This window comes from Aureobasidium pullulans (assembly GCF_000721785.1).
Source record: "Aureobasidium pullulans EXF-150 unplaced genomic scaffold scaffold_1, whole genome shotgun sequence".
In the NCBI taxonomy this organism is placed as follows: Eukaryota; Fungi; Ascomycota; class Dothideomycetes; order Dothideales; family Saccotheciaceae; genus Aureobasidium; species Aureobasidium pullulans.
The window spans coordinates 1,454,707-1,480,127 of record NW_021941021.1 but is presented as its reverse complement, the minus strand read 5'-3'; the positions used below and the strand labels follow the sequence as shown (position 1 = coordinate 1,480,127).

Genomic DNA, 25,421 nt, shown 5'->3' with positions numbered 1-25,421 from the left:
CACCGTTGATGAATTGTGCTTGAGTGGGCCAGACTAATGCCCTTTTGTTGGAGCTTCGGTTGGCCGAGACAATCTAATCCACCCTCTGTCTGCTCCTACACGATCAAACTTCAAGCATCGGTTGACATGTGGTAGTGCGTTCAACTCCCCCTCTGCCTCTCTCCCCTAGTAAGCACTGCATAAAACTGGAACTGATCTAGACTGCTTGAGTTGTCGGAGGTTTAGGGTACCACAGTCTAAGGCATTTAGAAACGGTAGGATAGCCGTTGCTACGCGTATCCTTGTAAGCAAGATGAGCCACCATCAACTCCTTTGTTGCCATTGCTGCCGCAAAAGCTTCGAGACATGATCTATGAGCACCTCTTCGACGACGTGACTCAGCAACGAGCGTGGCATGAAATCACAAGAGCGTCGAAAATCACTCGGGAAGATGCAACACCGATATTGATGCGACATTTGCACCTCAAACTCCTCTACAGACACTGGACCGAGTTCGCCTGGCACCGTCAGCCAAGATCCTTTTTCCTGCTAACTTTGCTAAAGGTGTCGCTTCGTGGTCACCTGGACTCAGTCCTGCGTCTTTGCGCTGGATACTGAGAGCCTTCCGTTGCTTTAAGAAACTTTGCCCGGCAAAGAGGCCCGAGGAGAGGTTCTAGAGAAGATGAACCAACACAACAACTCCAGTATCTCTTCTCTACACTAGATGTCTTCGATATTTCTGTACCGCCCGAACCTTGTGGGTGTATTCAGAAACAGAAAGAGGTGCCAGGTTATCCATGTGTCGAAGATTTACTTGTTGCTCCTCAGAATCACATGAGAATACACCTTATCCTCAAGCAGCTGGCCAAGGCTTGGGAACACAACATCTCAAATTGTGTGGTGTGTTTACGCTTTCAAGAGGCATTGCACCAAACATGACACGATGACCGCTGAGATGAGGCGACGACGACATATACAAGTTGAGAAAAGGTACCGAGCATGAAGCCCCGGCATAGATGGAAAATCAAGGAGGAATACCAAACAAAGACAGCAAGTCGGTCACACACATGGCAAGGAGATAGCTCATGTAGCAACTGGAATGTATTGTTAACAATTGCATGTCTGTCAGAGAAAAGAACTCCTATAGCCCAAGACTAGAAAAGAAAGGAGGGAGACTTGTAAATCAGACCTTCCCTTGTAGTCAAATGCCTTCCCCTCCCAGAAATGAAAACACACATTTGGCCTTCAGTAATCATAGCTCCGTATTCTTCTTTGCTGTTTCTCTCTTCCCATACTCCACCTCCACCCAAAAATAATCTGACAGAATCGAAAAGAATCAAAAACACCACACCAGTGAAAATGCTTAGAAAGGGCTCTACTCTTCTTCTTCATCGTCGCTCTGGGCCATTGACTCGGTGCCTCCGCGGCTCTTGCGTCCGCCGAGGCTCAGCTTGACGCGTGGTTGAGGAGTGCCGGCACTTGAGGCTGGACGTGTGTTGCCCGTCTCGGTCTCCCAGTCGGCAAATTCGGGGTACTTGGCGGTCTCTTCAGCGAGCTTCTTGACAGCGGTTTCCTGTGTCTTGTGTTAGTGTTGAGTTCCTTGCAACATTATTAGAGCGAGTACATACCTCGATCAAGTTTGCATCTTGGAACAGTACACTACCGTCCTCGTTGTAGGTTCTGCAGTTATCGCACAGTTGCTTGATGTCCTGTCGGAATTGGCGCAAGTTTTGGTACTGCTTCTTGTTGATCTTCTTCTGGATTTGATCCATGCAGATGGGAGTGCGGATTAGTTGGTAGTAATCAGGGTAGTGCTTCTGAGGAGGCAACTCGATGAAAGGATCAATGATCCCTCTGTTCTGCAGGTCGGGGTCTGCCGATACTTCTTCCAGATCCATGAGGGTGTCGTGGACAGTATCGAGTACTGATTGCAAGTGCTCACGTTCTGTCGGTGGGAGGAGATCGGGCACCTTGGCTTGACGGCCACGCTTTCTCGGTTGAGGTGTTTCAACTTCTTCCTCGGCCTTGCGTTTCTGGATCGTCTCTGGCTTGGGCTTGCGACCACGCTTCTTCGGTTGAGGAGATTCTGAGCTGGCGCGAGAGTCTGGCGGTGGTGTATCCTCCGATCCCTCTTGGCCTCTCTTCTCCTTGTTGCCAGCACGTCTGCTGATACGAGCTTGCTTGCGGGCAACAGCAGATTCAATGTCGTCATCGGAGTTATCGACAGCTTCGAGCCACTGTTCTTCGGTGAGGCCGTCGTCATACTTGACCTTGGCACGCTCACGATTGCCACGGCCCATAGCGACCTCGACAATCTCCTCGATCGGGTTGTCTTCGCTCACGTAAATATCCGGAAGCTCTTGCTCGCACATAAGGCGAGGGTACTTCTTACCAGGACCGTACTTCTGGTCTCTGTAGCGATCGCGGTCCATTTGTTGGAAGAGCGTCAACTCGTCGTCGGAGCGCATCATGATCATGTTCAAGTCATCGTCATCCATTTCGTCTTGCTCGAATGCCTCAGCTGCTTCGGCAGACTCCAGCATAACACGAAGCATCTCATCACGTTCTTCGTTGGTTGATCGGTTGTCGAACTTACCAGCTTGAATGACTTTGCCATCCATATCAAGCTTGTAATTGGCACGTTCGAGAATCTTCTCTTCGACCGAGTTGGAACTGATGAGACGAAGAATTCGGACCTCATTCTTCTGACCAATACGATGAGCGCGATCCTGAGCCTGAAGATCCTGATGAGGGTTCCAATCGGAATCGTAGATAATAACGGTATCGGCTGTCTGCAAGTTCAGACCAAGACCACCTGCGCGAGTCGAGAGCAGGAAACAGAAGTATGGCGAGTTAGGTGCGTTGAAGATTCTGAGGAGCTCACTACGGTCATCAGCCTTTGTCGAGCCGTCCAGACGCAGGTACTTGAGACCACGCAAGCGCAAAAAGTCCTCCATGATGTTCATGATCTGTGTCATTTGGAAGAACATCAAAACACGATGGCCGGACTTTTCAAACTTTGGCAAAATTCTGTCTAGAAGCTCGAACTTGCCAGCAGTACGCCAGAGTGTGTCGTTGGTTCCTCTCCCAGGGTTGATCTGGTCTTCGACTTCTTCGAAAACGAAAGGGTGGTTGCACAATTTTCTCAACTGCATGAGCATGTTGCTGAGACCGCGCAGGCCAGTCTTCCCACCCTTGCCATCGCTGACCATGAGTCTGTTGTGGCTGACAAGCTGCTTGTATAACTTGGCTTGGAGCGCTGAGAAGTTGCACTTGATGACACGCTCTTGCTTGTCGGGCAAGTCCTTCTCGACATCCTTCTTCAGACGGCGCAGAAGGAAAGGTCGAAGAACCTTGTGAAGACGACGAATGACAAGCAGTTGCTCTTCTTCTGACAGTTCCATCTTGTCCTGTCCGCCCGTATTGGCGAAAGGAGTGTTGAACCACTCATCGAACGATTTGACCGACTTGAAGATCGTGGGAAGGACGAAGTTGAGCAAGGCCCACAGTTCGGGAAGACTGTTTTGGAGAGGAGTACCAGTGAGAATGAGACGGTAACGGGTTGTGTAGTACTGGGTAATGGTACTGCTGAGCTTCGAGTTGGCGTTCTTCATGCGGTGACCTTCGTCAACAATCATGTGTAACCACTTGATCTTGCTGAGTACAGGCCTGTCCTTGATAATGAACTCGTAGGTAGTAAGCAAAACTTGGAAGTTGCCGTATCGGATTTGGTTCTGGTGGGTCTTTCTTTGGGCGGGCGGTCCCTTGTAGACAATCTTTGAGACAGTAGGCGCCCACTTGTCGAATTCATTGTTCCAGTTGGTCAGAGTACTCAAAGGCACAATGACCAAGTAGGGGCCTGGTTGACGCTTCTTCTCAATGAGGTAGGTGATCAAACTGATGGTCTGAATAGTCTTGCCCAAACCCATCTCATCAGCAAGAATACCGTTGAGGTTGTTGTTGTAAAGCGAGATCATCCACTGGAGACCCTTGATCTGATACTCCTTGAGGGTGCCACCAACAAGCATGTTAGCCTGCTGTGTGACTTCCTCCTTGATCTTGTGGGCGACTTCATAGTAATCGACCTTTCTCGACTTGCTCTCGCCATCTTCCTCTTCGGCGACAACCTCCTCTTCTTCCTCTTCTTCTTCGACAATTCCATATCTGCGAGCAGCGCCACGTTGTTGTTCCTTGACGGAAGCGGCGAGTTGATCGAGGAACCCATCGGTCTGTTTGAGCAAGTGAGAAATACGGCTGTCCTTGGCCTGGCCCAAAAGCTTGAGGTAGGTCTCTTCGTCGTTGGCCTTGAGAGCCTGAAGACGTTGCTTTGCGGTTCTTTCGATGCGCTTTTGTTCTTCCTTTTCGATGTTGGAGTGAGTGGTTTGCATGAGACGACCCAGCTTTTGGATTCTTGTGCGCTGGTTGGCGGCAGACGTCTTGACGTCTTGGCCATGAGACAGTACGGATCGGAGGAAATCGTTGTGCTTCTTCTTCTCCTTGGACTCGTGAGCGTCCTGCTGTTGCTTCTCGAGCTTCTCGGTGATGCGAGCCTCGCGAAGCGACTGTTTCTTAACACGACGATACAAGGCGCGGTTCGCTGTCATGGCGAGATTGTCCGATTGCATCATCTCGCGGCTGACAACTGCTCTCATGGCGCGCTGCTTAGGAAGCAGGTTCAATTTCTTGTGCTCGATAAGTGCCTTCAGTTTCAATTTGCCATTGTCAATAGGGGTGGTTGACGAAGTTGTATCCCAAGAGCCTATGTTGGCAGGAAGCTTGTCCAACTCATTCTTACGAGCCATAATACGGTTGTACAGAATAGTCTCCCTCTCTTCACGTGCCCTGTCAACGTCGATTCCCAATGGCATAATACTGGGGACAATTTGGCGATTATCGCGGCGGGTGTGGTCGAGGTAGGAGATGGCATTGGGTATGAGGCTGTGCGGGTCCTTGAAGGATTGGAAGCGGTGGGTTCTGCTGGAAGCCTGAGCGGCAGGTGTAGCGGGTTTTGAAGGGTCGGCAGCGGCCTTTTGCGATTGGAATAGGGACTCTTGGATGTTCTGAGGAATGGGCATGTTCTTTTGCAGGTAGTTGAAGGCGGACAGCTGTTGGCGCAAAGTGGCCTGCTGGTCAGTAGACAGGAGTGCCTCCTTCGACGCACTCGACGAGGATGGCTGTGGTGTGGCTTGTTGAGCAGCGCCATTGGCAGACTGCATAGCAGCACCGTTGATGGTTCCATTCAGGTTGTCCTGAGGGAGCTGGCCGTTCTGCTGTTGTGGTTGCACCTGTGCCTGCTGCTGGCGGACCTGTTGCATCTGCTGTTGGCGCATCTGCATCTGTCTCTTTGCCATCTCTGATCTCTGACGAGCAAACTGAAGTATCTTGCCGCGCTTGGCCTGGTCCGGGTCGGTGTCGGGGACACCTTGCTGCTTGGCTTGCGCATAGAGCTGGTGACATGGTTAGCGGCATGGCAGACATTTGGGAGAATGTGGGCATCAAACCTGGTAGGTTTGTTGCAGATATTCCTTTGTCAACTGAGGGTGGTTCTGCTGGGCGTTCATGTTCATGCCCGGCTGTTGTTGCTGGATGGAAGCCATGGTGACGGGCTGTCGCGCAAAGCCGTGTTGGAGTTCGGTCACTTGTTCCGGGAGGCCAATTCAGCGACTACGGTGGTCGCGGCGTCGACGGCGAGCAGATCGATGCGTGGTTGGCGTTGAGTCGAGTCAAGCTTGATGGGGGATCGTTGGTGATGGCCGGCGTTGATGACTCGGGCTGTGGTTGGATGGAAGGGTCGTGGGCGTGGGTTGCGGTCGCGCTTTCCTCGCGCGCACGAGATGGCGAAAAGGGAAAGTGAGCGTCGGCGTCGCGGTTCGCTCTCTCGGAAATACACAGCGTCGCGTCGACACCTTGGGATACGCGTTGTCAAGTTTCTGGCGGGGGTCGCGGACTTCACTCTCGATTCGCGCAGGACGGACTGGAAGGTTGGCTCGGACGTCTAACTACCCTCCACCTATCTGGAGTCATGTCCACGTGATTTTTTTCGGACTACCAATGCCAAGCCTTTCCCATGAGCGAAGGAGTTTACAATTCACTTTTGAATACCTTGAGATCCATATACTATGGCATTGGTACTAGCATATATTCTGCGTATCCGGGCTTGTTCGCAAGCTTAGGAGTTGTCAGACAAAGGGCAAGCTTTGCGAAAGCTTGGTGATCAAGCTTGTGGTCTTGATGTGGGGGCAACCCTGACCTGAATATATTTTGTCGAACTCCATCGAGATCGAGAGGATTCACCTGAGCGACTTGATGATTTGACAGGCTATGGGACGTTCTGCAATAGCATTGATGCATATTCTTGGATGAACGTTGCGTGCAAACACAACGATTGTCGTGATATTCACATTCGGGTCTCCAGATGTGTCAACGGGTACGGGTCGCTGTTCGAAAACGATCGTGCAAGCAATGGAAGCATGAAATACTCCATTCACCACAACTCGAGCATACGAAACTCACACAATGAAAGAGTGAGCATTTGAGAGTAAAACACGACTTTTGATTTCGCAGTCGGCCAACGGAAATAGACAAACAAAACCCACCACCAATGCCCAAAGTACAAAACTCCTTAATGAATACCCATGACCCTTGTATGCTCGCAACAAACCCGCCCAATCTGCGTACGCTCAGAACGTGTTCTATGACCAAATTGCGGAGAAAACTCAGTACTGTCTCGGAACATCGGACGAGCTCAAAGCACTGCGCTTCATCGGTGGAGGTGGTGGGGGCTTCTTGGCTCTGGATTCACATGTCAGTAACGGACCAAATCAACGGCTCTAGACAACATACCTAGAAGGTGGTGGTGGAGGGGCAAGTTTCCTAGCTCCGCCGTCCTGAGATTGCTGAGACCAACTAGCAGAGCGTGAGAAACTAGGTGGGGCGTTGTAAGAGGCAGGAGAAGCAGATCTTTCATCCGCATAGCGGTCGTTATCCATGGCATAGTCGTCCTGGTCACCAAAGACGTCCGAGTTGGCGCTGTCGTTTCGTTTGGAGGGGCGCAGGCCCTGTCTCAGCGAGAGAGATGAATCCGTGGGTACACGGGACAGGCGGGGCATGGCGACAGGAGAGGCATCGCGGGAGTTGAGGCTCGAAGGGCCTTCGAAACGAGCGGAAGGTCTGGTAGGAAGATCGAAGCCAGGCAACTCACGACGAGGAGAGTTTGTACCAGACGGAGCTCTTGCGCGGATTGGGGGGCGGAAATCGGTGACTGGGCCATCCTCGTCGATTTGACGGAAAGATGCAGAGGCGCCAGTGTTGGAGCGAGATCTGGGCACTCTGCGACCTCCCGGGATAGCCAGTCCACTGCCAGCACCAGCAGAAGTACTGCATGTTGTTAGCGAATATGTTTATGAAGCATCCTTGAAGAAGAACGTACGCTGGCCAGTCCTTCTTGCACTGCATGAGAATCTCTCGTGCTCTGTCGTAGTATGCCAATTCAGCATCCAAGAAGGTGGAAAGGTCATTGATGCTGTCAACTTCGGCCTCCTTGATATCCAGCATTCTGCGTTGTACGTCGTCGCTCGACTCGTCATATTTCGCCTTTTGTGACCGTGCCGACTCTTCCAAGGTGAAATCGTCCTTCTTTGCCTTTTGTAACTTGTTCATGGATGTATCGTAGGCGAGACGGCGAGTTTCGAGTCTCTTGCGGGCAGTCTGGAGAGGTGAGAGTTAGAGACTCAGTATGTAATTGGATCAAGGAAACTTACCTGATATTCCTTCATCTGAGCCAATGATCTCTCGACTGACTCCAGCCAGCTGTTGGTGGCATTCGAGACGTAGCTCTCTTGCATGCGAGCAATCCTCTCGTTGGCTCTACCAAGGGCTGCGAATTGTCAATCAACTGTCCTGTTGCCATCTCTGATTCAACCAACGTACTCGAGAGGCATTGTCCAAACTCCGAGTCGGGCTCAAAGTCGTCTCCGTGGCTGGCCATGGTGGCTCCGAGGTAGGCGATAGGCAGCGTCTTTTCCTTGTCTTCTGCCTCCTTGGTCTTGGACAGAGACTTGACGTACGTCGTCATACTCCTTTGGAGACGCTCCATACCTGTTTGGCAGAAACGTCAGTGCAAGCCCTATAACTTCGATGCTACCAGACACCCACCTTCATGTCTCAATTGCATCTCCAGCTCGAGCGCCTTGAACTCGTCCGAAGCGGCAGTCTTGATCTCTTTGCCCATTCGCTCGTCGGTCCATTGCTTCATGCGGTCGAATCTCTTGCCGATGTTCATCTTGGCGGTATTGTGTTGGTTTGTCTGCTAGAAAGAAGAAGGGTGGATGTGCGGTGTCCGAGAAGTCGTGTGCTTCCAAGTTGTGAAGCAGGTCAAAGGGTCGGCGGGAAATGAGGGCAAGTACTGGCAAGAGGGGCACTGCCGCACTGATTTAATTATGTGACGTGGTAGGAGTGGGGAGAAGGTAACGCGAGTGGCTGGCAGGTTCGCGCGCTTTAAAAGGAAGCGAGTCCACAGTAAGGTGATAACGATCGAAGGTCACTCAATCTGTTGAGCTCAGACTCTATTGGACAACAGGTTTCGAGTTGAATGCCTCTACTTAAACTTCTCACACATGAACGAGACCATCTCTGCCACCTTCCCCAGACTCCCAGACTCCACCGACTTAGGGGGGGCCGATACACGCGTTCTAACTTTAGTCCAGACCTGAAAACTCTAGCTAGCAGTCCAGCGTGCACGCGACCGCCACGCCCGCGGCCCTGTTGGTAGAGATCCTGCCGCATCTCGATGCAGAATAGGCAGGAGGCCAGTAGTCTGGCTTGTTCCTTGTTGCCAACTTCAACATTATGTGGTACGTGGGGGTACATGCTCGGCCTACGTTCAACGGCCATCGCTGTGTGGAGAGGCAGGGCGGCTGTTCTGTCGCTCGCGAAACAAGACGACTCGTACCCGTTGCCAAACTTACTTCAAACTTGCGAGACAGACACAGCCTTCTTCCCCTGGTTTAGTGCTTCCATGCGGCCCGTCGCCTGTCTGCAGCTCACAGGGAGGATCTACATTTGTATAGCATTACGAGTCCTGCGGCCTCCCATAGCATATACCGCCGTTTGTCACACAAATTCAATGATTCAAGTACGGAAGTTGATGTGCTCATGAAACATTTTTGGACATTCCTCGATGATGCTGCCTGTGAAAAAGAAAAGCCATTTTGCTCGTGGAATTTTCTGACATTCCTGGTATCTAGACCTGGAACAGTACAGCAAAGTATTTGCCAGGCATCGCTCATAGTTTTTTGGCAAAGTAAACGAGAATGACGACCCAACCGACCAGCACTCCGATCCCCTAACCAATTTACTCCTTGGTCTTTTGTGTACCACGGAGCAGACCAGTTCTGCGGGCGGCAATGAGACCAGCCTTTTGACCCTGGGCGGCGTAGCGGGAGATGGTCGAGGCCTTACCGATATGCTGGTGGTTACCACCACCGTGAGGCTGTGAATCGTGTCAGTGTGCTGTTTGTGCGTCTGTCGAGTGCGGTCAATTCTTACATGGTCGACAGGGTTCATGGCAACACCACGAGTCTTGGGCCATGAGTTGCGCTTGACGGCGAACTTGTGCTTAGCGCGCGAAGCCTTAAGCAGAGGCTTGTCTGTTCTGCCGCCACCAGCGACAATACCGATCATACCACGGACGCTGGACTTGACGACCTTCTTGGCACCGGAGGGGAGCTTGACACGGGTCTTGCCCTCGTCGGGGTTGTGGCCAATGACGGTGACGTAGTTACCAGAGGTACGGCCGAGAGCACCACGGTCGCCCATCTTCTCCTCGACGTTGGTGACAACGGTACCCTCGGGGCAGGATCCGAGAGGGAGGACGTTGCCGATGGTGAGGGAGGCGTTCTTGCCGGCGTAGATGAACTGGCCGGTGTACATGCCCTCGTTGGCGATGAAGGTCTCGGTGTGGAGCTTGAAGCGGTAGGGGTCACGGAAGACGACCTTGGCCAGGGGAGCACCACGACCGGGGTCGTGGATGATCTCCTTCACGACACCGCGAACATAGCCGTGTCTCTCAGCGAAGTCGAGAGTGCGGAATTGGGCGGGGGCCTTGTTGAGTCCTTTGAAGAGCGTCTAAGTTAGCGAGAGCGTTCGGAATCGGTGGAATCGTGCGAATGAGGATGCGTACTGGTGTTGGCCTGCGAGCAGAGTGTGTCAGTTCATGTTTGAATTTTTCGCGATTGCGCACAAGATGCGAGGTGGACGTACAGTGAAGATAGAGCCGCGGCCCTTTCTCTGGTTGCGAATAACACGACCCTAGATATTCTGTCAGCACATTGCGCGCTGGGTTGGTCGTTCCTGGCAGGCGATTATTTACCATTGTGAAAGTGGTTGGCGGTTCTGCTGTCGCTGGGCGTGCGAGAAATCGAAGTCGACAAGCGCTCGAAGGTATTTCGCGAAAGCCAAGCCCGCTAGTGTGTGTGCGCTGTTCGGCTTTTCCCGACCAACCTCCGTCTCACTCCTCACGCCGACCACCATTCACTTTTTTACTATCAATGAATTGTCCACCCATAATGCCGTGATTATCGAATTATTCTCGGATGGTGTTGATGCATTCTTGTAAAAGTCGCATTGGGCTGAGATTTTCAACATTATCATTGCTTGCCATGCGATCTCGAGCACTCATGCATTCGGACTTATGCATTCGGACTTCAGCTTGCACCTAATCTGGACAAGTACCAGACTGGTATTGAATTTTTCAGATCCTCTTCAAGATCTTTCCCGCCGTGATTTGCACAATTCGCATGTCTTTGATCACTAATTCGTGGAGCATACCGGGTGGCTTGCCAATGAGAATTAATCAGGGTTACTGTAGCCTTTCACGACGGCTCAGTACAGCCAGAGACCTCGAAGGTCGCCCGTATATGGACAAGACTTCGACGTTCACTCGAGTCAAAATTTCAATGTGTCTCCATTCCGGCTGTGAAAGTCACGGCATTAGGCTACTGAAACCTGTCAGATGTAGGCAGCAGGGGTTGGTATTGATGATGGGACTGTTCAGATGCAGACTTGGTACAACCCAACACTCCAAGAGGTCTACTTAAAGTTCACGCCGAACAACATTCTCGACTCTAGCACATCACTCGCCTCAAGTTTTCCATCGACACAGCCATTTTACTATCCACTCTCAAGCTGTACCTGACGCCAAAAATGCTCTTCCTTGCTCTCCCAATCCTGGCCTGTGTCGGCTTCACGGCCGTAGGTGTGACAGCTGGTACTTTTACAAAACCCTTTGCTTGTTCCAAATGTGCTTCTACTAACTTTATACTAGGCTCCTTCGCTGCCCTCTGGCAATCTGCTTTCGGAACTGGACCAGTCTTCAACACACTCCTGAGCGCCGGAATGGGTGGTGCTCACGCCGTCACTGTTGTATCCACCAGCACTTCGGCCATCTTTGGTGCTATGTTCTACGGTATCAAGACGCCCATCATGCCGCCTCCCAAAGAACTTGAGTGGTGGGAGACAGACGTGTTCAAGAATGTTGTTGGACTCGCTGTGCTACTGTCAACCATATTGCTGATTGTACTGCGCCTTCGCCGCTATCTTCACAGAAAAAATTGAGACGGGAAAGGAGTCCATCTATGCATTCATCATCGTCTGGGCACCTTTTACTGGTGCCTCCTGCCATCAAACTCTCCACATCCGTACCACCTATCCACGATATTGAGGCGTAAAAACATCTGGACTTCTGGCTTCCTCAACGTCACTACCAACGACATCGCCTGCAATCAACCGGACGTGTAGTTTTCTGTCCAGTCACCGAAATTGCCCTGCGACTTCAATGTAACGGCAGCCAAGATGCTTGTTATCATGTGATTCATGTCAAAACCCCATCAGAACCATGAGAAGAACCAAGTCAAAGAATGAAAAGCTGTCCCATGCTGAGCTGCACTTTGAAGGAAGCGGAACAAGAAAGGAGTGCCGAAATTTGATTGGAACCATGTGGCTCAAGACACTACTCGCATTTCAGTATCTCGTGATGACCTGTGCATTACATTACAAGAACATACTCTTTATAAGTCCCAACCCGCCAAAACCCAGATGAGAAGATAATGCAAGCAAAATATCGATAATGGGCATTATGGTTGATTTGTGATATTTCTTGACCCAGATTCTTGAAAGCCTCGAAGCAGAGCTCTTATACTATCCACCTTCCATCTGTGACTGAGAAGCCTGCCCTCCCAAACCGTTTTATTCAAGCTCAGTTGAGCAAATTATTGACGGACATCATGCTTGCTCGGTTCGAGCTACCAGGTGGGATGATCAGGCCATCACAGTAAGTTGTCGTGAGCGCACCTCCACAGGCTCGATTGTGTCACTCGATAGTTGCGATCAATCTACAAGACAGTTACGATTGAGCTTGTTACTCGCTCAGGGGTCGAACTCAGCTGGTATTTGTTCAACAGACGGAAAGCCAATTTGGCGACGATGTTGCTTCATGCTTGGGAACAGGATGCAAAGTCACTGACCAACAGCTTCTGGGGAACGTGCTTATTGACGGACTGTCAGGACTTCGGTTCTAAACTTAAGCCTGGTGTCTCTGTAGGACATGAGGTTTGTTTCATTCTAGGTACGAATATCTCATTCCAACATGAAACTTGTAAGACAGTCTGGTCCAACGAAGATCAACTATAGATAGATGTCTCAGTGATAGTATTCCAGATACTCCTAATCCCTGAACATATACATAAGAGTCCTACACAATGACATCTTACCTCATCTCAATACACTTACAGACTTCGTGACCAATATCAAGCCGCGTCTTCTTCAACTCAACCAGTATTTTCTCACACGTATTCACTCCAACAATCACCATACACCAATGTTCTTCCGGTTCTTATCTATCGTGCGCGATGGTGTCAGACCATCGGCCAGTGAGTTTACCTTTCTAATCTGGGCTACTTCAACTACTGACAAACTCAGGCACAATCGTTACATTCTGGCAGATTATCGACAACATCGATGTATTCTTCGGTGCACAAGAGATAGGAGCAAGGAAGGACTTTAGTATCATTACCTTCGTTTCAAGATGTGTCGCCTCGGTGATCGGAGCTCTCGTATTTGAAGCAGAGCTATTGCTCCCGATGGGTTTGGAAATGTGGTACGGGCTGCTCAAAATGTGTTGGGCTGAAAAGGACAGCAGAAGGAAGAAGTCAGGCACAAAGTTCTAATACGACTAGTCGAGTGTATGTCATTGTGCGTCGTACTTAGCGTAGCCAATTCTTTTGTTTTCGCTTATTCGATCGAGGATGTTCGTGGATGCCAGAATATATCATTTCGTACGAGGTTCATGCATCATTGTCTCATCCCTCAGCCTTATTGAGACCAGTGATGTCCGCTGTAAGATCAAGAGACTCCCATTGCTCATCTCTTGGGAAACCGAGATGGTACCGTCCGGTGACGGACCACTGCAGGTCTGCCTCATCACCAGTCTCGAAATCCAAAACATGACCACCTTCAGCATCCTTTCCTTGCTCAGGCTCGGTCATAAAGTGGCAGTGTACACCACCGATGCTGACACCTTGCATCCACTCCGGACTGACAATGCCAAACATTGTACCCTTGACATCCTCCAAAGTCCACTTCTTCGCGTTTGCCGCAACTTCTGCAAGATCTTGATCAGGGTGTTGTTGCGGTCCAGCTATTCTCAAATGTAGCGACTTGAATTGGCCTTTGACAACAAACGGTACGAATGAGTTTTTGCCTCCTGCGCCGGGTCCAGCCTTTTCAAACAAATCCAGCAGTCCGTTTTTCTTGAGTCGTGGAGTCCTGGCTTCGAATTCTGGGATGAATTTTGTGACTTGGACGAAAGGGAGAGATGTCTCTGGCGGTGCGGGTTGGACTTTTCCAGAGGGAAGCATTTGCCAGGGCTTGCCGTCGAGGAAGAGGAGTTCGCCATTCATGCGGCCAAATGTACCAATGCCGTGGGAGCCATATCCTGGAAGTTGACCGCAGGAAGGACCGTTGTGAGCGAGACCGGCCATCAAGGCACTGGCTGTACTGAATTGGAAGATATCATTAGGAATTTTGGAGACCATGACGGGCGGAGAAAGGTGGGTATCGTCGGGAAGAGCTCCAGGCGAGGTTATGCGTCCAGCAGTATGACCAGGTAATTAGAACAAGTCTCGTTCGGGCTTCCTGGTGTTAAGTATTTATCGACGAGGAAAGTGGGAGAGTCTACGGTTTTGATGACCGCGATCTGCTTGACTTCGTAGTCCGAACTCCGGCTCCAAGCGTTGACTGCTGCACAACGAACAGAACGTAAGCTGATGATTCAAGCTGCTGATGATATGTATACTCGAATGCTTCGTCCTGTTATCGGTAGAGGTAATGTTTGTATCCAATTACGGAACTGTTTTTATCTGGTGACTCGTTGTCGACACAAAACACGTCTCCCCCCATCTTCGATGATGTCAACGCTGAGTGGTTTCCCACTTCCCGAGCTCGCACCAGCCTCCTCAACTTGTCTGGGTCAACAACACGATAGACCAGTCGAGGAACTCATAGCTGCAGTGCTGACAACCTTCGACCTTTTGATATTGTTCACCAGGTCTTGCACTTAAGATTGATGAGATTGTCGCGTTCGGACGGTCGGCCAAAGTTACATATCTCTTTCTACTTGGTTGTTTGTATCGAGACTTCCTCTTAACCTCCTAGATATCGACATGTTTATGCTCTTTCTTTACCCTAAGCCAAGTAGCTCTTCTGAGAGCAACTTACAAGCCAGATATACGGCTAGTTCAAAAATTAAACCGTAGGGAGAACTAGAAGAAAATGTAGAGGGGGGGGGGTTGTGTACCAGGGCTTGAGTAATGTGACGATATAGATACACCCCCAGGTAAGCCGCGAAGCGCTGACTCCAAGGACTCCATGGAGATGACGACCTAGCGATCTACTCTATGGATATCACGACACTGACGTGACTCGATCTACTCTATGGAACCAGTCACCCCAAGACTATCAAGCTAACGAACTGGTATAGTACTACGATTGTACCGCCAATATCGGTCGACATACCAATCTGCTATTTGGGTAGCGATCCATGCTCGTTGCATGAGACTTGAAGCATCGATGAGCAGGTACCCATTCAACGAAGACCATCGAGTTGACGAACTTCTATATCACTACGATTGTAGCGATAACATCGGTCGACATGCCGATCTGCTATGTGGGTAGTGATCCATGCTAGTCGCATCAGACACAGATTTCATGAGAATAGTCAATGAGATGGCTCGATGAGAACGGTCAACATACTAATTTATGGCCTTTGCACTTCTCGCGATTTCTTTGTTCCTGTTCATTGTTTTGTCTTTTCCTCTTCGCGCGTTACTTCTCTTCGTACTCTTAGTACTCTTTACACTCTTCACACTCTTCACACTCTTCACGCGTCCCTTCTCTTCGCACTATTTGTGCGTTACTTCTCTTCGCAATCTATCTGACATCTTTGTCATTACTTCTCTTCGCACTTACCTTTGACATCTCTCTACCGAGTGTGCCTTTTGACAGGGGTACACTAAGCCCCTATCCGATTAATGAGAGACTGAATAGAAGCCTCTCATGCAACCAACTAGTCCTGCCGGTCCCTTTGTAAAAAGGCACAGTGATTTTCGAGATCAGAGAGATGTCCAGGGAGAGTAACATCACACCGGACTCTTTCGAACAACTCTCTTAGATTGAGAAGCAACGTCTCTTTTTAGAGCTATTTTCTCCCACCAATTCCCACCGCTCAGCCACTGGACATCCTATACCAGCCGATACATCTGCTGAACCCGCCGGAGCAGCCTCGAGAGCAGCTACCAATTCTCCCCGCTCAGCCACTGCCCCCTCGACACCAGCCGATACATCTGATCGACAAGCACGAGGATCCCCAAACGCAGCGTCTAGCTCTTCCCAACCAGCCACTAAATACCAGTTTGCTGCGATCGGATCCAGTGCCTCTAGCTTCTCGTACTGCGGTCGTTGCCGAAGGTAGCATCATGATACCCCCGGCTTTTTTTTAAAAGACTTCCCACTCCGCCTTCGTAACGCCGGAATCTCCGAAGGAATGGTCTACAACGCAGCTCCTCTGAACGAATTCAGTCCTGACTCTTATCCAAGGGGCCCGATTCCTTTCCCAAGAATCGAAGGTTTGCCCGATCCTCTATGCCCAACGTATGCTCAGAACGAACACACCGAGACTACACCAACGACTATGGGCACAACCAGGTACAAAGCCCTCGTCTTGACAGCATGACAAATGACGAGGGACTCACAGCTGTGAGAAATATCGTCTTGCATGTCGCTGCAAACATGTATTCAAAGCGAGGCAAAGGCGACGCTCATGATCCAGGACCGCAATCTCCGCCGAATGTCTATGGATCGAAGACAGAATCATATGTCATTAGAAGGTCCCCCGAGTCTGTCACCAAGTCTGCAAAGCGCAAGAAACAACACAGAAATACACCAGTGGTAAGAAGACGTGGAAAACTTCTGAAAACCGACTCGAAAGCAATGGCATCGATACCAGAAGAGACAACCAACATCCAATTACTTCCTAGACATGATGCACCAACCGACACGGAAGCAACAGCACCTGATGGAAAGATATACGTTTGTCCTCAGCCAGAATGCGAACAACACTTTCACAAGGATACTACAAGGGCACTCGTCGTCGAATATTTGATGTATGATCATCACACCGAATTTTCGGCTCTCAAGGGTGAAACCCGCTGTTCATTTGGATTGTGCCTTTTAACAGGGACACACCAAGCCCATGTCCGATTAATAAGAGATGAGATCGGTGCTCTCATGCACAGGATCGCGTGAAATACGAGATGAACGGCGAAGGGCGACATCTGCTGCCTTTCTCTTGACCGTCTTCTTGGTGGCAATCTTCGTCGCGAGCTTTCTGATCGTTGTGGTGGCTGTGCCCTTACGCTTGGCCGTCTGTCTGCGGTTTAATTCCTTACGTGCCAAAGTCTTTGAGCGATGTTGCGAACGTGTCCGGGATTGTTGAATGTTGGTGAAAAGCTGGAAGGTCAAAACTCTGTGGAATTTGGCCACGTGGGTATGATTCACGCGATGTCTGACTGCCTCGGGGCTGGTAGAATCGCGCATGTAACTTAAGTGGTTTCTTGGAGATTCTCGAGGTCATACCGTTCCAAAGAAATGTGAGTCAAGTCTTGCGCTTTCAAGCAGTGATTGAGATCAGGATGTAATGATAGTGTAGCGCAGATAGTCATTGTTGATATTTTGTTCTTGGAGATCATAATAAGGGCTCTATATAACGTGAATAGAGCAAGAATTGAGGTACTACCAGTCAAAGCTAGTTCAAAGCACGCTTGGCAATGTCCTTGCGGAACTGCATGCCCTCGAACTTGATAGTTTGGACACCCTCATAAGCACGAGCGACAGCGTCTTTGAGAGTAGGACCAGTGGCAGTTGAAGCGATGACACGACCACCACTTGTCACGAGTTGGCCGTCCTTGATGTCTGTGCCGGCGTGGAAGATGACAGTGTCCTCGGGAGTAGTAGTCAAAGTCATGGGGGTGCCCTTGGCGTAGGATCCAGGGTAGCCACCAGCAGCGACAACGACAGTAGCAGCAGCACGCGACGAAATCTTGATAGGACCCATAGAGGAGAGCGAGTTTGTGGTACAGCTGTACATGAGCTCGGCAAGGTCAGACTCGAGCAGAGTCAAGACGGATTGGGTTTCCGGGTCACCGAAGCGGACGTTGTACTCGAGAACCTTGGGGCCGGCCTTGGTCATCATGAGGCCGGTGAAAAGACAGCCGATGAAGATGTTGCCAGAGTTGCGCATGCCATCGACGGTTGCTTGCAGGATGGACTTGTGGATTTCCTCGTTCTCCTGAGCAGAGACGACACCTGTAGGAGCGTAGGTGCCCATACCGCCAGTGTTGGGACCCTTGTCGCCGTCAAAGATACGCTTGTGGTCCTGGGCAGGAGGCAGACTAGCAATGTTGTAGCCATCGCTGAAGGTCAGGATGCTGCACTCTTCGCCGACCAACAGCTCTTCGATGACAACCGTGTCGCCGGCCGAGCCGAACTCGCGCGTCAACATGATATCCTTGAGGGCCTGTACAGCCTCTTCCTTGGTCTGAGGGATGATGACACCCTTGCCAGCAGCGAGGCCGTCGGCCTTGATGACAACATCGTGATTGATGCTGTCGAGGTATGCCTTTGCTTGCTCGTAGTCGCTGAAGTTCTCGTATGCGGCAGTGGGAATGTTGTGGTCTTTCATGAAGTCCTTGCTGAAGGCCTTGCTGCCTTCCATACGGGCAGCAGCCTCGTTGGGACCGAAGCTCTTGACATTGGGGAGCTTCTCGGCGAAGAAGTCGACAATGCCGGCGACAAGAGGGGCCTCAGGACCAGGGACCAGGAAGTTGACGTCGTGGTCGCGAGCAAAGTCGACCAGGGCGGGGAAGTCGTCGGCCTTGAGATTGGTGACGTTGGTGACCTTGTTCGGGATACTGTGAGGCTTCGTCTGAGTATGCGTGTTCTTGATCTTGATCTTGTGCTGCCAATGGCTGCTTATGAGGGGACGAACCCTGCGGTACCGCCATTACCGGGCACGACGTAGATGTGCTCTACGTGCGGTGACTGGACGAGCTTCCATGCAAGGGCATGCTCGCGACCACCGTTTCCCACCAACAAGACGCGCAGACTAGGAATCGACGACATTGTGTATGACTGTTTCGAATGGCAGGTTCGAATTTCACCCCGCCAAATTTTTGAGGAAATGCTCAGCCAGTTGCGGCTTCGGCGTCCAAGGGTCCTGAGTCGTCACTTCCTCGTCTCTTCACCTAGCCAGATGAGATACGGCCACCTGCCACCTGCGATACACAGTAATGTCATAATCCAGGCGCAGTCCGACAAGGAAGCATCAGGCAGACACATAAAGAGCAGATTGCGCCGCTCACTCTTCTCGCAGCACTCCCAAGAAGAAAGGTAAGCGACTGTGCCACACTGCTCAGCCACGGCACATGCACGGCTGGGGTTCGGCAGGTCGGCCCGCGCGTCTCCCTTCACGGTATGACGCTCGCTGTCCGTCGAGGCTCACACAGTAGATAAGTTGGCTGCGTCTGCTCTCTCGACACAGGCGACGACGTCTCCCAACAACTCTACCATGGTGACGAGAAAGCCTGTACCCTCGCGTAATCCCGAGCAACCCTCTTCAGCGCCCTATCCGACCTCACCTACAGCCCCCTCCGCATCAAACGGCCACGCGTCTGCCTACCAACCACCACTCGACAACGACCTTTCCCTGCAGCGCACCAGGAGCAGTTCGGCCTCATCGCACAACACTTGGAACTCTGGCTTTTCCTCAGACCATGAAGACGAGCAGGTACATGGACACGATCAGCCAAAACCCGAATCGAGTGCTATACCTGCCTCGCTGAGGGTTGGCCGACCCCACCCTTCGGAGCTGCCTCAACCCGACTTCCAATCGCACAATCCATACCACAATTTGCACAGTCAATCTCAGCCTCCGTCTCAACCTTTACCGTATCCGTCAGAAGACACCCAATCTATCTGGAGCTCATCACCCGCTCCACCGACTGCACCTCCCCCAGCGCCGCCTTCCCAACCACCTCCCTCGTTGCCTCCTGCGCCCGCCTTCGCTGCTCTATCATTAGATGATTATGGTCATAGTAATGGACATACACATGGTCTGGAGCCGCCTCCTCCAGAGATACCCCAAAAGAGCAGTAGAAGAAGCTTGGTCTCTCAAACATCCTCCAATCCCTGGCAGCAAGACCTCGACCGGGAACAGCACATACAAAATCCTTGGAATTCTACCCCAAGCCCTCAGCCCGGTGCATTGTTCCAGCCTCCTGCAGGTCCACCTCCATCTTTCGTACCACCTGCTTCACCTTCGAACTTTCAAGCTACACCTTCACCACCGCCTGCCTCTGCCCCGTCTCCCTTAGCCTTCAACGCTCCGTCTGCTGCGTCTTCAGCGCCCTCTCTGCCTCCCACGAATCAGCAGTATGATACTTCCTTGAACCAACGCCTTCCTCCTTCTGCGCCGCCCGCACCGCCCGCCCCTCGTACTCCTGCACAGTCAGAAGCCTTTCCTGTACAATCTCATAGTGTGCACCCTGTTCAGCAAGAAGAGTCCCTCATCGACTTTGGCACTGATCACGCTCCTCCACCTCCAGCACCAATTTCTGAGCCAGTCGAGCCTCCCGAGTCTGAACGCACCAACAATCTCGCCGCTCCTATAGAATCTGCCGAAGAACTGCTCAAGAAGCAAAGAAATGAGACATACCAGATCAAACAGATCAACTGGTTCGATGCTGCCGCTGGCCCTAACGGGTCCATGCGCCGCTCCCCAATACTGACTCAAAATGCTAATGGCCCTTGTCCTCTGCTCGCTCTCGTCAATGCTCTGACTTTATCCGCCCCCGAATCACCAAAGACAATCCTAGTCGACACTCTTAGCTCACGTGAGCAGATCAGTCTCGGTCTCCTGTTGGACGCTGTCTTTGAGGAGTTGGCTAGGAGGACTGAAATCTCAAAGAAGGCACTTCCGGATGTTGGTGATCTTTACTCCTTCCTCATCACCTTGCACACTGGTATGAACGTAAATCCACGCTTTGTTCTTCCTCAAAATGCTCCTCAAGGGCTACCCGGATCGTTCGATGAGACGAGAGAGATGCGCCTCTACAGCACTTTCGACGTCCCTCTTCTTCACGGCTGGGTTCCGCCTTCAAGCTCATCAGCATACGAGGCATTTGATCGTTCGGCGAAAACATTTGATGATGCACTAAACATCCAGTTTGCTCAGGCAGAGCTTGAACATAAACTAGGAACTGATGGCTTGTCAAGCGACGAGCAGCAAATGTTTGAAGATATCATCTTCATCAAGGAGTTCCTTTCTGGTTACCCAACGCAGTTGACTGAACATGGCCTTAAGCTAATGACTGATTTTCTGAGACCTGGCCAGGTAGCAATCTTATTCAGGAATGATCATTTTTCGACACTGTATAAGCAGCCGAGGACTGGCACTCTTATGAACCTTGTCACAGATGCGGGATACTCATCTCACGATGAAATCGTCTGGGAGAGCCTAGTGGACGTTAGCGGCGCCGCAGGAAGCTTCTTCTCGGGCGACTTTAGGCCCGTAGGGAACACTTCTGCAACCCAGGGTGGTGGAGATGATTGGCAGACTGTGCCTTCGAGGAACAACCGTAGCTCGCATGGTGGTGTCGGAGCTTCAGCTTCTTCGTCTGCTGCTCCGAGCACCTCGCAGTCGCACGCACCTCCAGAGCCTCGTGGACATGGATCGGAGCAGGAAGACGCTGACCTGGCTCTGGCTCTGCAACTTCAAGAGGAAGAGGAGGACAATCAGCGTCGTGCTCAAGCGGCACGACGTCAACAAGAAGACGAACTATCACGCCAGTTTCTCGAGCGTGAATCCGCATCGTCTGGTCAGAGCCCATCTTCAGAGCAACGTCCTCCTGTCCCTCCACGAAGGAGCAATATGGGCAATATCCCCAATTCCTCCTCTTCTCATAACAACCCGCCTCCTACAGCGGATGCGCCATACATCCGGGAGAGAGACGACGGCGATGATGAACCACCCACATACGAGCAAGCGGCCTCTGACAGGCCATTTCGACCGGCTGGTGCAACACGAGAACCAAGACAAGGTGATGCTCTTGGTGCTTTGACAGCCCTGCAGATGCAACAAGGCCCTTTTGCCAACCAGAGCAACGCAAGTTCTCAACCGCCTTCGATGCACCGTCGCCGCTCAAGTGCTATGAACCTTGGACGTACAAACAGCAACTCTCAGCGGCTTAGACGACAGCAGAGTCAAGGTCAAGGTCAAGGTCCTCAGGCAGCAGCAGTTGCAGCAGGACCGCAAGCAGCACCGCAATATTCTGGTTATGTTCCTCCTGGCTCGGGCGGTAGAATCTCTCAGGCCGAGAGAGAAGAGCGATGTAATGTGATGTGATTTCGTGCGATTGATCGTGGCTGGTTGGTGCCTCTCTCGACATTGGCTATGGCCTCGTACGTCGTTGGGCAGCGAACCTTTCCCTTTCCTGTTCTTAATAGTTGATATACCCATTTTCGCTTCTTACTTTGGAGCATGAACCTGTCAAGCAGTCCATATCGCCATTAATTCAAATACTTCCCCCTGTTCAGTTCTATGCCGAGGCATGTCTCCATGTCGTGATGCTTGCTCATCGCTCCAGCATTTCCGATGGTGAGCGACCAAGCGACATTTTAGTCAAAATCATCCAATTGGACTTTTTCCCGATTGTCGATTTGTCCAGGATCGGCCTCGGAAGTTGGGAATTATCGACTTCTTGCATGAAGCGTGGGAGATGACATCCACAAAAGATCAACAAGCCGCCACGCTGAAGACGATCATTTCTCGTTATTGTCGCTGATCCGAATCCCACAACTCTTGTCTTCTGGAGATGGTTCCGGCTACCGATATGTTGCAAGCCATGTACGTTGTTCGTGGAGGCTCTTCCCTCAACCCGCCGCGCCGGATAAGATTAGGGAGTAGTGTGTACATTTTTAAGCTTGTAGAGTAAGAAAGCGCCACCATCGTCAACGAACTTTCCTCAGCCGCAGCGGTTCTCCGCAGTTTGACGACGTCGTTTACTGTTGAACAGGATGTTGTAGCAGAGAGATAGAGATCATCAAACAGCGACACTATGGTAGCGAAACAGCTAACTGTTTTGATCGGTTGAGTGCGAGATAAATTCTCCGATGCAACGACGTTTCTTTGGTTCACGTCTGTGACTTGCAAAGGACGGCGTGCGAGTGACGGTGTTCTTTCTTGGTGCATGCTCTTGGGTGACGGTGTTTTGAAGATCTTGGGGTTCCTTTGACCCACTTTGGCGTCGATTTCTGAGGCTTGCAGAAAGCTACACCACTGCGGGCAGCGGGCTGCACTTTTCTCCGAAAGTCTTGTTGGTCGATTATGCGCCATTTCTTGGGGGAAGGCTTGATGGCTTTTCCCCTTGCCGGACTTGTTCTCCTACGAAAGTGTTATTGTAAACATCGTGAATTGAGAGCCTACGGCATTAGAGTCGTCAGTTCGAGTACCACTCAGTGGACGTCCTTGCACGAAGCCAATGACGTTTCACAGCCCCTAACTCCATACCAAGTTCAACCCATCGTCAACCCAAGAAACCAGGACGATTGCGGCTCACAAAGGACGATCATCAGTTACCGAGAAAGGCAGACGGATGATTCGATCATCAGGGTCGGTGGCTACAAGCGCACACCACGAATCAGGTAGGTGGTTTCTCAGATCAACTATCCCTAATAAGGCAATGCAAGGTGGGTCTGTCCTATTCGGGTTTCTGATCATCATTCTCTACCCCAGATCGACCACGCCTCTCGGTCACCCATGCACACTTGCATGCACCGCGGCTGTCGTTCGACAGCAAACCCAGCCAAGAAGACTGACCAACATGGTGAAGCTCTGAGGGACGGATATGCACCCGGTCAGCAACCATTGCGTATGTGGGATTGCACATCATCGACTGTCGATCAGTTCTCCTTCAACATTGGCGAGCTCGCGTTCCCTCGAGCGAAGTGCAACACATAAAAGGACAACCAATTCCCCCCATTATCTCCTCTCTCGTCCATCCACTCAACTACAACTTTCCATCGCTATATCCAGACTTCTTTCGTTCTTCCCACCACCAAAGCAACCTACAACACCGCAAACATGTTCACCAAGACTATCCTCGCTACTGCCTTCATGGCCCTCGCCGCCTCTGTCGCCGCTGCTCCTACTCCCGTTGCTCAGCCCGACCTCGCCAGCACCCTCGGCAACATCCTCTCTCCTGGATCCGGTAACGCCAACACTGGCAGCCTTCTCTCCCCCGGAACAGGCAACTCTGCTTTGAACGGAAACAGCGCTGAAGGCAATGGAAACGGTTCGTTCTGATCATTTTCACCTCTTTTATGACAACTTACTAACATTCTATTAGGCAACGAGGCCGGCAATGGTTCGTCCAATCCTTTCATGCAACAATTTTGACGATACAGTACTGACATGACTTTCTGAAGGCAACTCTGCAGGAAACGGTTCGTTTTTAAATCTGACCCTTCAATCATCTTCATCGTACTGACCTCTCTCAGGAAACACTGCTGGCACCAACAACGGAAACGGTTAGAAACGTCGAAAAGATGCCTCTCGAAGCAAAAAAACTAACAATCATCAAGGCAACACTGTTGATGGCAACTCCCTGATCAACCTTAGTAAGTCATTCTTCTCATCGCACCTCTCCAAACTCCAAAACGGTGATATTAATACTAAAACAGAGAACTAAAAAGGTGATCTGATCGACGTCGACCCGACTGTAAACCTCTGCAAGCAATAGATTTGCGGCGAGGATTGTACATATACCAACTTTTACGACACCAACACACACATCGGGGACAAAACGGCGCTATTTGATGACACTCTCAGCCTCTGGAACTTAAGGCTTAATGGTTTCTTTTCCTTTGTTTGATTATACCTACTACTCTATCGAACTCCTCTTGATGGCGAAAGCCTCGGGGATGTCTGTATATATTACCTCTTGTACATGAACACATTTCATCTTCAAATCTTTCTCCTCTTCTCAAACATTCGTAATAAGGGATCTATTCGCCCATATGCCAGGCTCTCACAACACACCCATCGGACCGCTTCTCAACTCAACGTTAGCAGCTATGTCTTTGAAACATCCGAATCAGCCAAAGCAGTTTATTGAGCCAAGTTTCCGAGGCAGGGGCGCATCATTTGTGGCTTTGGCTATTCACTATATCGTCACCACCACTTTGGGAGACAGAATCGCTCCATCTTTTGCTTCGAGTAAGCGTCGATGAACTACGGTTCATCACTGCGGCCACGAAGTTCAAACCCGCTTGCCGAATCAACACATGCACAAGATAGTTGTTACGGCCAAAAGGAAGATACGTATGATAGGATCTCATCGGCCCCAGTAGCGACCCTAATGTAAGAACAGGTCATGTTTTGAAGAAAGAAGGCATCGAGAGCGTATACTGTTGATGCGTTATCTGTGCACCATGCGGATGGATGGATGTTGCTCCCGTTCATGAAGGAGCCTCCCATCACTTTGTCACTTTCACTCTCAGTCGGCTTCGATGCGTAAAGTGCTACCCGTTAAAAAGAACAATGATATTGAGAAAGAGCAAGTCGTCCAACAGAGATCGATGATCTGACGCCCTCTCTTTGGACCTAGCTCTACTTTCGAAAATCATCGTGCTTTTTAACAGCAGTATCAGTGACACTTTAGCATACTGGGAGGAAGGAGCGAGCATACTGTTCATTTTGAGGACGTCCCGAGCTTTCAGTGGACAAACATCCGCGTCCCAAAATAATCTTGCATTTTGACAGCGTCAAAGTAGCC

At 50.9% G+C, this 25,421-nt stretch overlaps 11 protein-coding genes across 11 annotated transcripts; 5 read left to right on the top strand and 6 right to left on the bottom strand.

Moving 5' to 3' along the window:
* Positions 1–894: 894 nt before the first annotated feature.
* M438DRAFT_341406 (uncharacterized protein) lies at positions 895–5,965 on the bottom strand. Its single transcript, XM_029904494.1, has 3 exons — positions 5,481–5,965; positions 1,608–5,426; positions 895–1,552 (listed from the first exon to the last, which is right to left on the bottom strand). The coding sequence occupies exons 1-3, from the start codon at positions 5,574–5,576 to the stop codon at positions 1,355–1,357; spliced, it is 4,113 nt and encodes a 1,370-aa protein (XP_029765867.1). The 5' UTR covers positions 5,577–5,965; the 3' UTR covers positions 895–1,354.
* A 687-nt stretch (positions 5,966–6,652) lies between these two features.
* M438DRAFT_341404 (BAR-domain-containing protein) lies at positions 6,653–8,556 on the bottom strand. Its single transcript, XM_029904493.1, has 6 exons — positions 8,134–8,556; positions 7,909–8,076; positions 7,740–7,855; positions 7,409–7,686; positions 6,823–7,356; positions 6,653–6,771 (listed from the first exon to the last, which is right to left on the bottom strand). Exons 1-6 carry the CDS (start codon positions 8,258–8,260, stop codon positions 6,696–6,698), a joined length of 1,299 nt encoding a protein of 432 aa, XP_029765866.1. The 5' UTR covers positions 8,261–8,556; the 3' UTR covers positions 6,653–6,695.
* A 5-nt stretch (positions 8,557–8,561) lies between these two features.
* Positions 8,562–9,225, top strand: M438DRAFT_341403 (uncharacterized protein). The gene has a single exon (XM_029904492.1). It carries the CDS (start codon positions 8,768–8,770, stop codon positions 9,134–9,136), a length of 369 nt encoding a protein of 122 aa, XP_029765865.1. The 5' UTR covers positions 8,562–8,767; the 3' UTR covers positions 9,137–9,225.
* Positions 9,226–9,331: 106 nt separating this feature from the next.
* On the bottom strand, positions 9,332–11,144 carry M438DRAFT_330656 (60S ribosomal protein L2; the record flags this gene model as incomplete). The annotated part of the gene is made up of 5 exons (XM_029903342.1): positions 9,332–9,469; positions 9,526–10,091; positions 10,160–10,169; positions 10,240–10,287; positions 11,139–11,144. 5 exons carry the CDS (start codon positions 11,142–11,144, stop codon positions 9,332–9,334), a joined length of 768 nt encoding a protein of 255 aa, XP_029765864.1.
* M438DRAFT_361135 (uncharacterized protein) lies at positions 10,962–11,592 on the top strand (the record flags this gene model as incomplete). Its single annotated transcript, XM_029907487.1, has 2 exons — positions 10,962–11,245; positions 11,303–11,592. The coding sequence occupies exons 1-2, from the start codon at positions 11,182–11,184 to the stop codon at positions 11,590–11,592; spliced, it is 354 nt and encodes a 117-aa protein (XP_029765863.1). The 5' UTR covers positions 10,962–11,181.
* A 1,360-nt stretch (positions 11,593–12,952) lies between these two features.
* Positions 12,953–14,396, bottom strand: M438DRAFT_341402 (alpha-acetolactate decarboxylase). The gene has a single exon (XM_029904491.1). It carries the CDS (start codon positions 14,067–14,069, stop codon positions 13,335–13,337), a length of 735 nt encoding a protein of 244 aa, XP_029765862.1. The 5' UTR covers positions 14,070–14,396; the 3' UTR covers positions 12,953–13,334.
* Positions 14,397–15,840: 1,444 nt separating this feature from the next.
* M438DRAFT_11439 (uncharacterized protein) lies at positions 15,841–17,086 on the top strand. The gene has a single exon (XM_029898719.1). The coding sequence runs from the start codon at positions 16,174–16,176 to the stop codon at positions 16,834–16,836; it is 663 nt and encodes a 220-aa protein (XP_029765861.1). The 5' UTR covers positions 15,841–16,173; the 3' UTR covers positions 16,837–17,086.
* M438DRAFT_11484 (uncharacterized protein) lies at positions 16,906–17,252 on the bottom strand. The gene has a single exon (XM_029898722.1). The coding sequence runs from the start codon at positions 17,162–17,164 to the stop codon at positions 16,976–16,978; it is 189 nt and encodes a 62-aa protein (XP_029765860.1). The 5' UTR covers positions 17,165–17,252; the 3' UTR covers positions 16,906–16,975.
* An 83-nt stretch (positions 17,253–17,335) lies between these two features.
* On the bottom strand, positions 17,336–18,711 carry M438DRAFT_370781 (phosphoribosylamine--glycine ligase; the record flags this gene model as incomplete). The annotated part of the gene is made up of 2 exons (XM_029908213.1): positions 17,336–18,500; positions 18,578–18,711. The coding sequence occupies 2 exons, from the start codon at positions 18,709–18,711 to the stop codon at positions 17,336–17,338; spliced, it is 1,299 nt and encodes a 432-aa protein (XP_029765859.1).
* A 1,567-nt stretch (positions 18,712–20,278) lies between these two features.
* Positions 20,279–21,151, top strand: M438DRAFT_254774 (uncharacterized protein; the record flags this gene model as incomplete). The annotated part of the gene is made up of 1 exon (XM_029899696.1): positions 20,279–21,151. A coding segment is annotated over one exon (873 nt), but the record flags the coding sequence as incomplete, so codon positions are not given.
* A 2,325-nt stretch (positions 21,152–23,476) lies between these two features.
* Positions 23,477–24,599, top strand: M438DRAFT_341400 (uncharacterized protein). Its single transcript, XM_029904490.1, has 6 exons — positions 23,477–23,939; positions 23,994–24,011; positions 24,073–24,090; positions 24,145–24,174; positions 24,229–24,264; positions 24,328–24,599. Exons 1-6 carry the CDS (start codon positions 23,729–23,731, stop codon positions 24,333–24,335), a joined length of 321 nt encoding a protein of 106 aa, XP_029765857.1. The 5' UTR covers positions 23,477–23,728; the 3' UTR covers positions 24,336–24,599.
* Positions 24,600–25,421: the final 822 nt, after the last annotated feature.

What these genes read in the sequence shown, in the direction of transcription:
- M438DRAFT_341406 (XM_029904494.1), bottom strand. Translation starts at nt 5,576, where the DNA reads ATGGCTTCCATCCAGCAACAACAGCCGGGCATGAACATGAACGCCCAG. An exon ending in ATCTGCAACAAACCTACCAG is followed by an intron (nt 5,427 to 5,480) that starts GTTTGATGCCCA and finishes CCATGTCACCAG; the next exon opens with CTCTATGCGCAAGCCAAGCA. An exon ending in AAGATGCAAACTTGATCGAG is followed by an intron (nt 1,553 to 1,607) that starts GTATGTACTCGC and finishes CACAAGACACAG; the next exon opens with GAAACCGCTGTCAAGAAGCT.
- M438DRAFT_341404 (XM_029904493.1), bottom strand. Translation starts at nt 8,260, where the DNA reads ATGAACATCGGCAAGAGATTCGACCGCATGAAGCAATGGACCGACGAG. An exon ending in GATGCAATTGAGACATGAAG is followed by an intron (nt 8,077 to 8,133) that starts GTGGGTGTCTGG and finishes TCTGCCAAACAG; the next exon opens with GTATGGAGCGTCTCCAAAGG. An exon ending in CCTCCACCACCACCTTCTAG is followed by an intron (nt 6,772 to 6,822) that starts GTATGTTGTCTA and finishes ATGTGAATCCAG; the next exon opens with AGCCAAGAAGCCCCCACCAC.
- M438DRAFT_341403 (XM_029904492.1), top strand. Translation starts at nt 8,768, where the DNA reads ATGCAGAATAGGCAGGAGGCCAGTAGTCTGGCTTGTTCCTTGTTGCCA.
- M438DRAFT_341402 (XM_029904491.1), bottom strand. Translation starts at nt 14,069, where the DNA reads ATGGTCTCCAAAATTCCTAATGATATCTTCCAATTCAGTACAGCCAGT.
- M438DRAFT_11439 (XM_029898719.1), top strand. Translation starts at nt 16,174, where the DNA reads ATGCCCAACGTATGCTCAGAACGAACACACCGAGACTACACCAACGAC.
- M438DRAFT_11484 (XM_029898722.1), bottom strand. Translation starts at nt 17,164, where the DNA reads ATGACCTCGAGAATCTCCAAGAAACCACTTAAGTTACATGCGCGATTC.
- M438DRAFT_341400 (XM_029904490.1), top strand. Translation starts at nt 23,729, where the DNA reads ATGTTCACCAAGACTATCCTCGCTACTGCCTTCATGGCCCTCGCCGCC. An exon ending in TGGCACCAACAACGGAAACG is followed by an intron (nt 24,175 to 24,228) that starts GTTAGAAACGTC and finishes ACAATCATCAAG; the next exon opens with GCAACACTGTTGATGGCAAC.